The sequence below is a fragment of the Sinocyclocheilus anshuiensis genome, unplaced genomic scaffold (assembly GCF_001515605.1).
Source record: "Sinocyclocheilus anshuiensis isolate Anshui unplaced genomic scaffold, SAMN03320099.WGS_v1.1 scaffold602, whole genome shotgun sequence".
Classification (NCBI taxonomy): Eukaryota; Metazoa; Chordata; class Actinopteri; order Cypriniformes; family Cyprinidae; genus Sinocyclocheilus; species Sinocyclocheilus anshuiensis.
Window position 1 is genome coordinate 305,398 of NW_015547658.1, and position 16,262 is coordinate 321,659.

The window sequence follows — 16,262 nt, forward strand, 5'->3', positions numbered from 1 at the left end:
GCAACCATCCTTTGCCAAATGATAAGCACACTATTGTGATTTTATTTTCTGTTCGATTAGTGTTCGTTACAAAACTGTGGGAGGGCAGATTATATTATGAATTATAAAAATAATTAATAATAGTATTATTAAAATAGACATTTGATCTGGGGTGGAATAAAGAAGAAAAAATAATCAGTTTAAAAAGGCTATTATTCACCTCTTGTATGTGCTTTAAGTCTTTGACGTAGACCGCATTTTAATCTTTGTTTTGCGTAAATTACAGTTGATTCATGTGAAATATCCACTCCTGTACATCCTTTGCAATAGACGATCTCTTGTCGGTGGAAAGACTGTAAAGCCGCGCAATGCGTGATATCAGAACAGATGGCAGTAATGAACAAATTTAATTTGTGATCTAGTCAGAAGAAGACGCTGCACTGCTTCAATGCATTACAGGCTCGTGACTCGTCAGAACGCAAGAGGGAATGTAGCTTTTGGTCACGCTACACTGCTACTTGCTGGGAAAAGTAGTTAGCTACAGGAAAAGCTACACTGTTTTAAAAGTAGTGTCGCTACTGTAAAGCTACTTAAAAATTTTTGTTACACTAGTAGCGTCGCTACTTGTAGCTAGCTACTCCCCAACACTGGATGCTGCATTAGAAAAACCCTACAAAGTATAGTGTTATAAATGTTCATACTTTATATAAAAAAAATAAAAATAAAATTATATATTAATATATAAAAAACTTTCGAGGATTTACGATGCTGATGACCGTAACTTAAACGCAACATCACAGTCTTGTGAAAAGGGTCCATCAGTACTGCACAGACTCAGGCTCCAACTGACGTCATCAGCACAAGATGACTGCAGCCACACCTGCAATATTTTGGCTTCACTTTTCTATAGTAAAAGGAAGTAGAGAAGCATCATCCATCTTTTTTACAGTCTATGCAGCATACAATATGTCTTACACACTGAAATACCAACAGTATCTCCAAAGATCACTCGACCACAGAAATAGCAACAGTTGTGTTTGGGGAAGTTATTCTGTAGTTTGTTAAGATCAGCTGATCTTTGTTTACTTTTTAACTGCTGCATGCAGATCAGAGTCAGTAAGAGCAAAGTGCTTCTCGACTCCTAACTGCTGACATGGAGACATTAACCTGGTGGCCAATTCATTTACAATTGACCCTACACTACCAGTCAATAATTTGGGATCGGTTTAATCTTTCTGAATGTCTCTTTTGCAATTAATTAGCAATTTATTTATGAATTATTAATTGGATTATTAGCAATTATTTTTTTTCTTACTCCAAACTTTTTAATGGTAGTGTATCACAGTTTCCACAAAAATATGAACATTTAACATAGTGAATACTTCTTGAAGTGGTAAAACACTGGTGAAAAACTTTGCATATGTTTACTTCAAATTTCTTTAGAGAGAAGTACTATTTCCCCCCATTTTATTTATTTATTTATTTTTATGCATTATTATTATTTTATTTATTATTATTTTATTTTTTTTCTCCCAAAACAGGTTGGTGTGACCGTTATGGAGCGCTATAAACACATTTATGTTTTATTCATATGAGAAGCCAGAGGGCATCATCGTGCAGAAAATCTAAATATGTCTCAGAGAAGTAAAATAACTTCCAGGAAATCACTGAAATGCATCCAGCTACCACTATTACATAGAAATGCTTTGACTGATCAAACATGAAAACAACAACCCACAGCTATGACCATGTATGGTTTACCTGTGTTCTTCAAGCATTCTCAGGCATTTTCATAAGAATAAAGTCTATTTATAATGCAATGGTAATCAATTAGCATTTCTTACAGTATAGAATACTATAAAATCTTTTCTGCCTCATTTTTTGATGAGAAGCCTCATCAGATCACAAAAAGGAAGTTATTTCAAACCATGGACTGACATTATGACATGAGTTTGGAAAAAAAACATGATTAAATGTGAATTTTTTTGGACAACAGGTTCATACTTCTCATTACACTGCAGTGTGCATGACCATTTCACATGGCATGTGTTTGGCCAATCAATGTACACTTATCGTCACTGGTAGTTCCTACTGTGCTGGGTACTTACTAAACTAGGGATGATTCAGGACTAATCTAACAAATGACTAATCGATTAGTGAGATTGACAAGTTTATAAGAATTTTTCCCACTTTATATTAGGTGGCCTTAACTACTATGTACTTATTTATAAATAATACAATGTATACAGCTAAGGTTAGGACAAGGTTTGGTGGTATGGGTAGGTTTAAGGGAAGGGTCAACAGTGTAATTATAAATGTAATTACATAAATTAATTACAGATGTAATTACATGCAGGTTTTTCTTTTTGAAAAATATAAGTACAATGTAAAAACGTGTATACACAATAAGTGCATCACAAGTATCAAATTTTTAACTTAAAAGTAAGTACATAGTAGTTAAGGCCACATAATATAAAGCGGGACAGAATTTTTTGTTGTAATATTTCTTAGCAGCTGTACTTTTAAAGGTTCTAATTTAGAGTCATTATGTCACACCTTTGCCATGAGTGCTGAATTTTAAAGATGTCAAGTTAAAAACAACAGAACATCTTTTAAGACTCTTGTGTAAATGTAATGTGAATCTGTAATGCACAGTATAATCTGGAAAAGTCTGAGTATGATAGCATACCAGAATTTCTAGTATGGCATACGATAATTCCTGTAAGAAATTCTTCACCTGTTTGGTTCTCTTGGCTAACAGGGCAGGGCTGCTGGACACACTGGCCCCTGCAGCTCCTGTATTCAGTGCTGGTCTCAGCTCTTGTGGACGATCAAACAGCTCCAACCGTAAACTAGGGAAATTCTTATAACTGTGGAAAAACAGATGACTTATAATTAGAGGAGCACAGAATAAAATCAGAGTGGTAACATAAAACTTCAAAATTAGTCTGTGGTCAATCAAATGGTCAAGTCTAGTCAATACAGTACAAATAGAAACACAATACAACAGACACCTGGGTCATTCCCTCTAAATTTTATTTACTTGTCATGTGTCTTATTTTTACAGATGTTTTTAACATAATTTTTTACGCATAGCAGTGGTAGAGTATGGCAGTACCATTCTGTTTATATGAAAACACGGTACTCAACTTCTAACATAAAAAATGACCATTTATTAAAGTGCCCCGGTGGTGAAATTTTTTTAAACATTGTTTACATGTCTATCTAGTGTTTTTAATATGCTTCAAGATATGTAAAAAAATATGTTTTTTTTGTTGTCATTTTTGCCTTTATTATGACAGGACAGTGTAGAGATGACAGGAACCAAAGTGGGAGAGAGAGGGGGGGTTGGAATCGGGAAAGGTCCTCAAGCTGGGATTCGAACTCGGGATGCCCGTAGTGCAACAGTGCTATTTGTCGGTGCGCTGCCCATGTGGCTATTGCCGCCGACACCGCCCGTTTCCTACCATCACAAACATGTAACCAATCCTGTCAACTTGCTGGGATGGACTTTTCATATTATTATCTCCACTGGTCATAAGTTTACAATGTGTTTTTACAGTGTTGAGCAATGTAGCCAATCACAGACATTTCTGTTGTTTTTTTGAATGCAACAGCCAATTAGAGGTGTTTAGACAGAATCCACTCACCACTCAAAATGGCAGATTTTTGTTCAGTGCTGAGTTATGCATGTATGTGAATAATCTAATTAAAAAACAAACATGTAGACGCAATGTAAATATGAGATTAATTGTTCAGTGTTGTAGAGCTTAGAGTTTCACTGATTACAACAGAACGTTGTAGCATTATGCTAAACTAAGATGAATGAGAGCTTTTTAGTGATTTCAAGGGGGAGTGCTCTTTGTGCACCTTTTAGGCTATAATTTAATTCAGAATTTGAAAAAAAAATTCACTGGCACAATCACTCTCCGAAACCGATTTGTCCAATATTGCCTCTTGCCATTTTGCAGCGTTTACTACTTTAATTAACTGCGTGAAAGTGGAGCAGGTCCTGGCTGGCGTGATTGAGGATAATCGGGAACTAGTTAGCATAATCATGGATCCGCATATACTAAATGAGGTAAGTTTTTATTTTTTCACAGGAAAAAGCATTTCAATATGTCATTTTGCTTATCAAAGATGAGTTTAAAGGGAGAAAAATAGTGAATGCAGGGGGACTTGAATTATTCTATAGTTCATTATCTTTTCAAGCATTATAACATGACAAACCTTTATTGACCTTTGCTCTCATACACAATAAATATATGAAAGCTTTGTAAGAATATCAAAGGTAAAACTAAATAAATAGGTGCATTGTTGTGTGCATATAAGAGTTAAAGACACTGAATGGGACTATTTAGTCCATGTGCAAAGTAAAGTTGAAAATAACTATTTTGATGACACCATTTTATATTAGATAGATGATATGATGTGAGTAGTTTGGATGTTGTTGTATATATAGATTTTGTTGCTTGATATGTTCAATGAGTAAAAGGACTTTGATATTTATAGGCATTTTGATTTACATTCTTGCCTTGCAACCTTCCCATTTTACTGTTCAATTTTTGTATTTACATTCTGTAGACATTTCACAAACTCAAACCTGAAATATGAATGTCTTATTGTTTTTCACCTATAATAGCAACTTAACACAAAATAGCACTTGAAAACAGCCTTGGACTACAGAATGGTCTTCATTACTGTAAGAAACTGAAAAAATAAAAGTTGTATATGGGGTATATTTGGGGGAGGGTGGGACTGGAAGCAGAGAATAGAGAGAGAGAGAGGACTATTATAGTGCAAAAAGTGCTTGGCCAGTATCAAGGCTGGACTGTAAGAAACAGACAGGCACTAAGATGAGCCAACAGAAGCATGTAAATAGATTATTTTACCCTTGTGCTAATGGATAAAGATGCTTTAGATGTGATTAGGGCAGAGGGAGATATAGGAGCAAGAGAATGGCAGCCAGAACAAGGTTGCTTTGAAAAGGAATAATCATAGAGGTGTAAATTAAAGTTATTTTAAAGTTAATTATAGTATTTGTTTCCAGTAATTTACTAGATTTACTAGTTCCCTAACAGGGTGTCAACTTCCCAGGTCTAAGATCTTCGTTGATGCAAATTCAAATGGTTAGTTTAAGTCTCCATTTGGAGAATGTTTATCTTTGTCTGAGTACTTAAGAAATGGTTGCAAAAGCTCAGGGCGATTCTGTATCCAGGTAAGCCCATCATTTGGAGTGCATTCCATACACCCAGCACTGTGTATGTTTTTGAGGTATGCAGGTATGCATTTCTATTAAGACTACTTTATTCAGATTACTTAGGCTCAGTAACGAGAGAAGCAGTAGGCACATCTTTTGAGACCATCAGTCACTCATGCATCTTAGCAAGCTGTATGTACATGATTTAGGAAAACTATCATTCAAATATGAGCAAGCAGCAGGCCAAACTAAACATTATTAGTAAACCCTGCAACCGCTGACTACGAATGGATGTGTGATACAGCATGAAAACATAAATCATACTGTGTTTGTTCATTTAGGTCACAGGAGAACTGACAACCTGACTGAGCCTGTTTTTTCTCCACTAGAGTTATTACAGTACATTACAGATATTGCAGATTATTGCTCTTCTTACCATCTGCAGTCCTCATGCCTCCCTGCAGCAGGACTATGGCATGTTCATGTACATGAACAGAAACCCTGGGAATCTTTCTTCTGTTGTTGTTTTTTTTTTTGGAGTTAGTAGAAAGTCTCTTTAATGTCCCTAGTTATTGGAACTGTACTAGTAACTTTTTTTCACCCGTAAACTGTTAGTGTTTAAGGACTGTTCCACAGATACACGTGCAATAATTGTTTATGGTTGATCGAACAAGCATGTAAAAACACTTTCTAGTAAAGATCTGTACAGTTTATTTGGATTTTACAAATTAAAATACAGTTTCCTAAAAATAGACCTCTTTTTTTTTCTTTGTTGAAAGTCTGAATATAAGTGTGAATTGTGAATATAGAGTTAATCATTTAATTTTAAATACATAATGTAACGCCAAGCCAGCAGAGGGAACCCTCGCCCGAGTACTGACCGTGCTCCACTCCCTCTGCTTCCTCTGCTTTCGGGTGAATGTGTTACTGGACTCGAGACGAAGAGGGGGTCAGCTCCAGTATTTGGTGGACTGGGAAGGCTATGGACCTGAGGAGAGGTCATGGGTAGCCACCCGTGACATTCTGGATCCATCACTCATCAAGGAGTTTCATCGAGCCAGACCCGACCGCCTAGCACCGAGACCACGGGGACGTCCACGTCGAGCTCCAGGAGTCGCTCCTAGAGGGGGGGGTTCTGTAACGCCAAGCCAGCAGAGGGAGCCCTAACCCGAGTACTGACCGTGCTCCACTCCCTCTGCTTCCTCTGCTTTCACTTCCTGTTTGACTCATATAAACTGAGACCAGTCCATGTGCTGATCGTGAAGTATTGCCAGTTTATCTGCCTTACCAAGCGTTATTCTTCCTCTGTTCCTGATTGATTTCCTGTGTATGATTCTGCCTGACTTCTTGACTCACGGTATTTGTACTCTGCTCCTTTTGTTCTGACGCCTGATAGGACTGATGTTTGTGTTTGGACTCATTGCCTGCCTCTCCACTATTGTCTCTGCTTCTGCCCTTGTGTATGACGAACGATCTGCTTGCTTCTCTGACTTTGACCCTCTGCCTGATTATCGACATCTGTTTAAAGCCTTGACCTTTAATAAACGTCCGCTCATGGATTCTAACCAAACTCCAGCGTCTCTGTTACACATAACTGTAAATCTGAATATATATTTTTTAATCCTTAATGTATAAATGGAAATCTGAATATGTATTGTCTTCATCTCATTATAAATATATATTTATCCTTGCTAGCCATCTAATCTTTGATATTACAAATACACTCCACTAACTTGGCAAGTTGAGAGGTTTTGTCAGGTCTGGAGGAAATATAAAACAATTAATCACCTGCATAACAGTGGAAAATAATGCCATGGTTTCTGATAATGTCAACGAATGGAAAAATATTCAAGGAGAAAAGTAACGGCCCTAAAAACTGCCAACTTGAAGGTTTTTGAGATGTGTCCTGAAGAAAGTAAAGAGGTAAAGGGGTCCTATTATGCTTTTTCAGATTTAATTAGTGTGCAATGTTGCTGTTCCGAGATTTAAAAAGATCTGCAAGGTTACAAAGCTCAAAGGTGACTCTAAAACAGCAGAAAACATTTTTCAAGAAATACAAATGGCTCATTCAGTGTCACTCATTTAAATAATTCCCACCCAATGAATATGCAAAAAAAAGAGGGCGAGGCCTGGTTGAGCTGTAGTACAAAAGTCAAAGAAGAGCTGCTTAAAGGGATAGTTCACCCAAAAATGAAAATTCTGTCATTAATTACTCACCCTCATGTTGTTCCAAACCCATAAGACCTCATCTTCGGAACAAATATTAAAATATTTTTGATGGAATCTGAGAGCTCTCTGACCCTCCCATAGACAGCAAGGATCCTTACACGATCAAGGTCCAGAAACATAGCAAGGATGTCGGCAAAATAATCCATGTGTCATCAGGGGTTCAACTGTAATTTTATAAAGCTACGAGAATACTTTTTGTGCGCAAAAGAAAACAAAAATAATGACTAGACGCAAACAACGTATCCACATGACACAGCTGACACAGAACAGCATACGTTGTTTACGTTCAGTGGAAACTCTCCAAAATGGCGCCAGGCTGACATGGAGGAGACAAATTGTTCAATAAAGTCGTTATTTTTGTTTTCTTTGCACACAATAAGTATTCTCGCAGATTTGTAAAATTACGGTTGAACCCCTGATGTCACATGGATTATTTTACCAATGTCAGAGAGCTCACGGGATGCATCAAAAATATCTTAATTTGTGTTCCAAAGATGAACGGAGGTCTTACGGGTTTGAAACAACATGAGGGTGAGTAATTAATGACAGTATTTTCATTTTTGGGTGAACTAACACTTTAAGTAGCGTGTTGTCACCATGGCAAAGAGAATGTACTTCATATGTACACAGTACTTAAAAAACCTTTGCAAACTGTTAATTCAAAGTTTAAATTGTAGTTAATGCATTAATAGACTCTATACAAATAGTGGGTTCTTCATTCATTGTCACTGTAATTAACCAAATTTTTATTGTTTAACTAGCTCATATGTAAAGAGTTAGATATTGCTTTGTTAACAACTTATTAACCATAAATAGTTCTCACTTTAGATTAGGTCATGGAAAATGGGAAAATGTCATTAATTAAGTGCTTTAAACTAACCTTTACTTTTACTCTTACATACAGTATATATATGGTAAAGGTTTTTACACTGTACACAACTCGAACTGTATATTCTGTCTCTTAAACCTACCCCTTATTAACTTATTATAAAGTTTGTTATGAATCAAAGTGAATCATTCCAAATTTGCAACAAAAATACTATTGAATTAAACAAAAAAACCTATGAATCATGAACCCAATAAAGTTTTCAAAATGCTCCCCCAGTAGTCATCCCCCAATGCTCAATCAATCCTAGAAGTAGGCCTGGTTTTGTTCCTTGTTAATCTGGCCATTTTACTAAATAAATATATTGCATACTAAATATTAGAATTGTTTTTGTTTTTTTCTTTGAATTCTCTGTAATTTGCCAATCTCGCAGCTGTTAGCCTGTCTGTAGTAAAAAACATTATCCTTCCATGCCCCTTGAAATACCTCTGAAGTTTTACTTTCACCTGTGCTCCATTTTCCAAGCTGCTTTCTTAAGAGAATGAGTGTACTCATTGTATCACTGTGAAGCTTTTCTCTAACATCAAGTACTTCAGAGACATCGAATATAAAAGGAATTTGCGATAGATCTGAAAAATTAATACTGAAGTTTTTCATGCTTTCATGCTTGAAATAACAGTCTACCAGTTAGGTAATACTGTGCATGCTGATCGACCTTGGATAAGTACAACATAAAAGAGACAAAGTAGTGGACACATCTGACACGTCATCACTCGGTGGTAGATTTTATGAACATCAACTCCATATGACAAAACTAACTCAAGTATATGATTATGGTGATAAGTGGACACATCGGACATGTCATCACTCTGCAGTACATTATCGACATCAAATCCATGACAAAACTAACTCCAGCATATGATTATGGCCTCCTCCATGCCCTTTCAAGCGTAGCTCATGTTTATAACAATATCCTGGAAGAGCAGACTAATTTAAAGCAATATATTTATCTTATTTAGGTTTCTGTCAAACAGAGTACATCCAGTTTATGATCACTAATGATTTAATTTTTAATTAGTGATTTTGATGAAAGTGAACTAATATTTAGAAGCTCTAATATTTTAGAAACTTTAGTAAATATCTTAAAGAAATGTTTGTTTTTCTTAAATTATTGTTTTTGTGGAACAAGTCTTTGTGTTAAAGTAGGTGATACAGTCATTATCTGCTGTAATTTCTATGAGCAGTTAGTTAAATACTAATACTACAAATAATTTGAGCCAAATTTCACGAGGAGAATGGCACCTACTCCAAAAAATCGGCCAACCTTCTATGAATTCTGTGCAATTTCTTTGGAAACCACTTATACAAACATTCAGTGATAATAACCTACTATACTGTACTTCTTATCACTCTGATAAGCAGTGAGGGTGTCAGAGCAAATGACAGTGTTTGACTGTTTTTTGTGAGTTCGCACAAAAAATTATCTTTAGTCGGCGTCAATAGCCTCGTGGACAGCGTGCCAACAAATAGCTTCTTCGGGCGCCCCGAGTTAAAGTAAAATACTTTACAATAAAGGCAAATAAATCTGAAAAAATAGAGACTTTTTGGAGATTGCTAAAATTAACATGAAATACGAATCACCAAGGAATTACATAGATCCGGTGAAGTACAATTGACCATGAATAAAAAACAACAAAAAAAAAAACATTAATGCAACTCTGTAGATCGGAAAAATGCAGAAAAGTGTAATAATAATAATAATAATTAAGTGTTTATTTAAATAAAGTATTTCAGTAGAGAAATGTGGAGTGATCAGCTACCAACACAGCACCAACACAAACTAGTTATTGTTTTGCTCCCATTTGCTTGCTTCTTTGTTAAAAGGTACATGCTATTTTATATTCTACTTAATTTCATTTTAATTAAATTTTTGCTCTTGTACTGAAACTGATATTGTGAATCATGGGATTTCACTGGGATTGTTACTGAGATGACGGTATTGTAATATCGCTATGTGTGTATACCTATATTTGGGAGGGGGGTCAGGACCATCTTCTGGGGGTGGTTCCGGAGGCATGACGAAGACTGTGTGTTCACTCTTCTGTGACTCATCCAGTTCCATCAGCCTGGTGTCCTCAGATGACTCACCTTCAGCCTATGCATTGCAGTTATAGTCTTAATGCATGAACCACCCGTAATGTTTTCAAACACTAATGTGTTTGATAAAATAGTATGTGGCAATTTAAAGAGCTCATATGCTGACCCATTTGGTCAACAGAATTATTTTTTGTTTTTTGTTTTTGCTTCAACCTTTAACAAGTACTCTGGCTTGTAATATTTATCAGCTTGCAGACAGCTCCTGGAACTTTCCATTACTCTCTCCACATTATTCCCATGCTAAGAGTGTTTAGATAAATGATGTGCCAATGCACCCAACAGCAGATGGCAGAGTAAATTATTTACTCCACTAAACCAACTGCTCTGCATATGAAGACCAATGACCATCTGTTCCTACATCTCCCTTAATTGCAGGTCTAAGACTAAATGCTGAGTCCTTAGCCATCTTCAAGAAACGACTAAAACACATCTGTTCCACCTTTATTTGACCCTCTAAGTCTAGCACTTTCTATTCTATTTTAATTCTACTTTATCTATATTTATCTTCTTTTTTTTATAAAAAAAAACAACAAAAAAACTAGCTTTCTATTTTGTCTATTCTATCTACTTGTTTTTCTTTGTGTGTGTGTGTGTATATGTGTGTGTGTGTATAATATATGTATGTATGTATGTATGTATGTATATGTATGTATGTATATGTATGTATGTACATATATATGTGTATGTATGTACATATATATGTGTATGTATGTACATATATATGTGTATGTATGTACATATATATGTGTATGTATGTACATATATATGTGTATGTATGTACATATATATGTGTATGTATGTACATATATATGTGTATGTATGTACATTGTCCTCATTTGTAAGTCGCTTTGGATAAAAGCGTCTGCTAATGACTAAATGTAAATGTCCTTTAACCTGCCACCACAAAACAGATCTGAGGTCAGTAAAACATGGGCCATGTTTAACATCAGCTCCATCTGCTGCCATCAGGCTTTATATAAAAAAAAACCTGGCCAGTTTGTGTTTTGCTTTACTTTGCCTTGCATTGGGTGTAACACTAATATGACAACAAGCATGACACAGAAACACCTAACTGATAGGAGTGGCTCACCTTTGTACCCTTTTCTGTTCCTTTGTCGGAAGGAAAAAGCTGAAAGAGAGACGTGGGACACAAATTCAATAATAGGAAACTCTGCATGCTCTGTTCTTGCCATTGGGAGATAAGCTTCCTATTAGTGCTTCAGAAACTAAAATACGTCAACAAATTTTTCATAGCTAGTTTTTTGTTGTTGTTGTTGTTTTTACATTTTGTAAAAAATGCGGTGTTTCACTCTGAAAAATCCGCTGTATGATGGTGGATGTTCAGAGTGGCTGCCATGTTGTTATGGGGCATTTTAAGAGTTTGTTAGCACTTTACTGTGTTGTTGCTAGTGTAGAAACCAGGGCATTGCTATATGATTGCTAAAGTGTTTCGAGTTAGAAAATTTGTATGCACTGATAGAGTGTCTAGGTGGTTGCTAGGTCAAACGAGTCCATCCCTGATATTTAAACCATGATATTCTGATCCCTCGAGAAGGCTCAGGTTCTTCCTTCAGTGTAAATCCATTTTATCATCCACCAAGCAAAAATTGCAGTCTAATTATGAGCAATAGTAACAATAAATTAGCATGCACCACTAATAATACAAAATATTTTGGTTTATTGTATTACATTAGAATAAGCTTCTGCATCACCTGTCGTAAAACCTGCCAAATGACTGTGAGAGAGAGAGAGAGAGAGAGAGAGAGAGAGAGAGAGAGAGAAGAGAAAACAAGCTTCTGCATTGCAATGCAGTCACAATCTTACTTTTCCAATGCAGTCATCAAAGAAAGCCAAGCTGGTGTCTTTGTCGCTAACAAAAGTACATTCCTCAATGAAGCGGATGAAGATCTGAGTCTTGGTGAGCTGAGAGTAGAACTTCTGATGCGCACGATCTCTACTCTTTAAGAATCCTAAAGAAGAGACATTAGAATTATTCAGTGAGTAATCAGTTGCAGTAGTTCAATACTTTGGCAATAATTACACTTTATACAGGCACATATAGAGACATGCCTTGCTATAAATTTTCATCCATGTCTGTTAGCTTTGAGGCTAGCTGTATGCAAGTGTAGTCCTAAAAGCTTAACCCTTAAACACATTTAAACAGTTCTTTTATTGAGTGAACAAATGGAGCAAAGAGATTGGACAAAATGAGTGTAAGATGAGTCATGAAATAAACACTCTAGAATAAGAATGTCCCTCCCTTGATACCACCTGACTAGCAACAGCAAATAGCAAATCTTGTTCATGGGCGTGATATTAACAAAAGGCTGCTAGCTATTACAAAAAGGGGAGGAGCTCTTCAATATGCCACAATAAGCAATGGGACATCCTACAGTCTTGTGGACCTTGGACACAAAACCAAGATCTCATATCACTACACAGGGCCACTATTCTGCTGGAAGAGTTACCTTGCAGGTCATAGAGTGAGTCTGCAGCAGTAGCTTTCTCAGAAGGTGCTTGTGTGATTGGTTTGAGGTAGGTTCGGTAGCCCTTCAGTATGGATGTCATAAAGCGCAGGAACGCCTCCTGAATCTCCATCTCCAGCTCTGTCTTTTTCTTATGCCAGGTAAAGTCTGCCTCGATAGGGGTCATCTCCACTGCCAAGCCTTCTAGTGCTGTACGCCGAACTGTATTGAAAAAATCCTCATATACAATAGGTCTCACGTACCCATAGTCGCACCTTTTTTTACTGAAAAAAATTCAGAGATGCAGCAGAGGGAGATAATTTTAATGCATAAAGAAGCTGTAAAGGTGAAAGGAGATCTTACCAGTGGCAAGCTGGTGGTGAAGATTTCCTAGAGAGTTGATGAGACCTTTGCAGGGCTTCTTTGGGAGGTTCTTCCAGTTACTATTTCTTTTTTCATCAGACCTAAACAAAAAAAGGCAAATATCACAAATAAATAATATTCCATGCCTTGAAAAAAATAACAAATAGCAATACATTCCCAAATCTTTAATCTTAAAGTTCAAGGGTGCTCACAAGTATATAGTGTTGGTGTCCAAGTCCACACAGACCACATCAGGTGGGGGATCGTAGAGGTCAAAGTATCTAGAGTCAACGCCCACAATGAAGGGACATGGTGCATTGAGGACCCCCGCCAGAGACAGAGGGCAAAGAGGGATATAAGGACACTGCCACTGGAATGGGAAGATCATCTAGACGGAGATGATAATGACAATGGTGTCCCATATATTAATATAACAAATCCTTCAAATATTCTCATTCCCTTCTGAACAATTGGTTTAAATGAGAACACACTTTTACATTACTTTTAATTACCCTACTTGCAATTTACATTCACAAACATTTTGTGCTAGGAATGCAACCAAAATGAAAATTCTGGGCTGAAACCGGGCTGAAATTCTGAGCTGAAACTGGGCTGAAATTCTGGATGCACTTGACCAAAAACCAAAACTGAAAATACTTCGTAATAATTATTTTTTATTTTATTAAATAATATGATGTAATTTTGTAAGACTTATTAATTTAACAAAATTTCAATGACACTGAATTAAAAAAAAAACACAAGCCAAAGAAATACAATAAAAATGCACAGAAAATATATTAATAAATATCGATGTATTAATTTTATTCAGTTCTATGCTACAGAATCAGATATCATTTTTTTGGACTAATTATCAAAATAATGTATAGTCCTACTACAAAGCTGTTATTATCAGAGCATGTGAGCACAGAATAGCAGGGAGCAGATCTGTGAAGAAGAAGGTAGCGGTATTTTACCAGTGTTGCCTAGTACAGCTGTACTACGCTGCTGCAAACAAAAACACTACAAGTGCACTACATACAAATTGACGACAGCTAGAGGGAGAGTGAAACCTGTGTGCTGAACACTGTTGAGCGGTTTGGCACAGTTTGGCCGTTTTTCTCTTTCGTCCGAAAATGGCCGAAAATTCGGTGCATCCCTATTTTGTGCTTAGCACAATCTGCCATGTGTAATTTCAATCTTGATTATAGAGGATGCAGCAGACTTTCACAATCTGGCATAATTTATTAAGATTATACAGCACCAGTGTACATGGTTATGAATCTGTAGAAGGTTTTGTATGAATGAATAAGAATGTTTTTATTGTGAAACATGTGAAAAGTGTGAAACATTGTACAAAGTGGCAAACCATTTTTTCCCAAACACTCACCGCCACAACAGCCTCAGCCACCCCAGTCAGTACAGCTGGTCTCAGGGAGTGCAACAGGATCTTGCTTTCCAGCAAGATAAAGTGTAGCAGTGTGGCACAATTTTCTGGGCCCAGATTCATCAGCAGTGTGCTGTAGTCTGCTCCACTGAAGAGCAGAGAAGACGAAGAGCGAAAAATAATCAAAATATCAGATGCTAAGTAGACGGACATATTTCATATTGACATATGTGAAAACACTCTATAAGGTTTAGATTGGCATTGTTCTGAAAGCTGAATATTCCTTAGTATTACTTCAAATCTATTATTATATATTACTTTATTATTTACTTCTCTTTTCTCTTAAAAAGATTTAAGAACAGAAAAGTAAATTGACTGTTCATCAGCTAGAAAAAAATATCTGTATCAGTATAATTGTGGTGTGGACTTCCCTATTCTCATGAAATTAAAACAAACATTAAAACTTTATAGTTATTGTTGTTGTTATAGTTATTGTCCTTGGTGTGTGAGTAGACCTTAACAGTGGAACTACTTTTCTTGGATGAATTTGTGATTAAGTGTTACCAGTGTAATTTCTGTGTTTGGAATTTGCTCCATTTAAACAGTCATCAATCTCAATGTAATTCCTTGCCCAACAGACACTGTAACACTGCGTTACAAGTTATTTACTATATAGAGCTTAAAGGTGCCTATTACAGCACCTTCAGCTTAATACTAAAAATATTGTGTGATGTAATATGCAACACACCCAAAATTATGTTTTAGAGAGTCATGAACCTTTCAATTTTATAGAACCCAGTACACTGCTCAGTAGAACCAATAACTATAGAGAGGATCTTGTGATCGAGAGAAAAGAAAATGCCGATATGACAGGTCATGTATTTTTTGTCCATACAATGGAAGTGGGAACCAAAACGGTTTGGTTATCAACATTCTTTTAAATATTTTCTATTATGTTACCTAGAAAAGAAAATCATACAAGTTTGGAACAACCTGAGAGTGAGTAGGAATTTAAATTTTTTGGTGGACTATCCCTTTAACAGGAGTTTAAAGGAACACGCCACTATTTTTGAAAATAGGCTAATTTTCCAACTCCCCTAGAGTTAAACAGGAAGTTATCCGTCTCTGATCTGACCTCCTAAAACTACCTCTCCAACTGAAAGGAAAAGATGAAAGAATTTCCTATGGAAAAAATGGATGTTAAAAATGACCAGCCATTCTTGTCTGACTTCAAACTGCAGCTCTGCTGGCCAGAATTAGATAAAATGAGATTCTAAAATAGAAAAGGTTATACATAAGTAAATAGGTATGACTCACTACATCTGGATTCATGAAATGATATACAGTGGCTACAAAAATTTTAAGACAATTAAGTCATTTCAGAAGATATGAATGGTATATCAAAATAAATATAAATATTTTAGCTGCTTGTTCAAAATAACAAGCGAACAACGCAATTGGCAAAAAAATTTTGAGCTCAATTTAATTAAATTCAGTCCACTTAAATATGTAAAACTGAAATTTACTTTATGTTTGGACTACAGGAATAATTTGGTGCATTAGTTTAAACTGCATGGGTGAATTTAAATTAAGAAAAGTTCATTGTTTTTAAACAGTTACCTTAAGAAGTCTACGTAAAATCTATTTGAAAAAAATAAA

General features: G+C 35.9%; 1 protein-coding gene across 2 annotated transcripts in view; it reads right to left on the reverse strand.

Annotated features, from left to right (window-relative positions):
• Positions 1-16,262, reverse strand: part of dennd4c (DENN/MADD domain containing 4C) — a 71,311-nt gene that overhangs the window by 26,130 nt on the left and 28,919 nt on the right. For both annotated transcript variants that reach the window (XM_016504448.1, XM_016504447.1), the window contains exons 9-16: positions 14,607-14,751; positions 13,432-13,607; positions 13,220-13,320; positions 12,860-13,078; positions 12,216-12,361; positions 11,482-11,520; positions 10,259-10,389; positions 2,717-2,849 (exon numbers count right to left, since the gene is read on the reverse strand). In XM_016504448.1, coding sequence (XP_016359934.1) covers positions 2,717-2,849; positions 10,259-10,389; positions 11,482-11,520; positions 12,216-12,361; positions 12,860-13,078; positions 13,220-13,320; positions 13,432-13,607; positions 14,607-14,751 — 1,090 coding nt within the window. The remainder of the gene's footprint in view (positions 1-2,716; positions 2,850-10,258; positions 10,390-11,481; positions 11,521-12,215; positions 12,362-12,859; positions 13,079-13,219; positions 13,321-13,431; positions 13,608-14,606; positions 14,752-16,262) is intronic.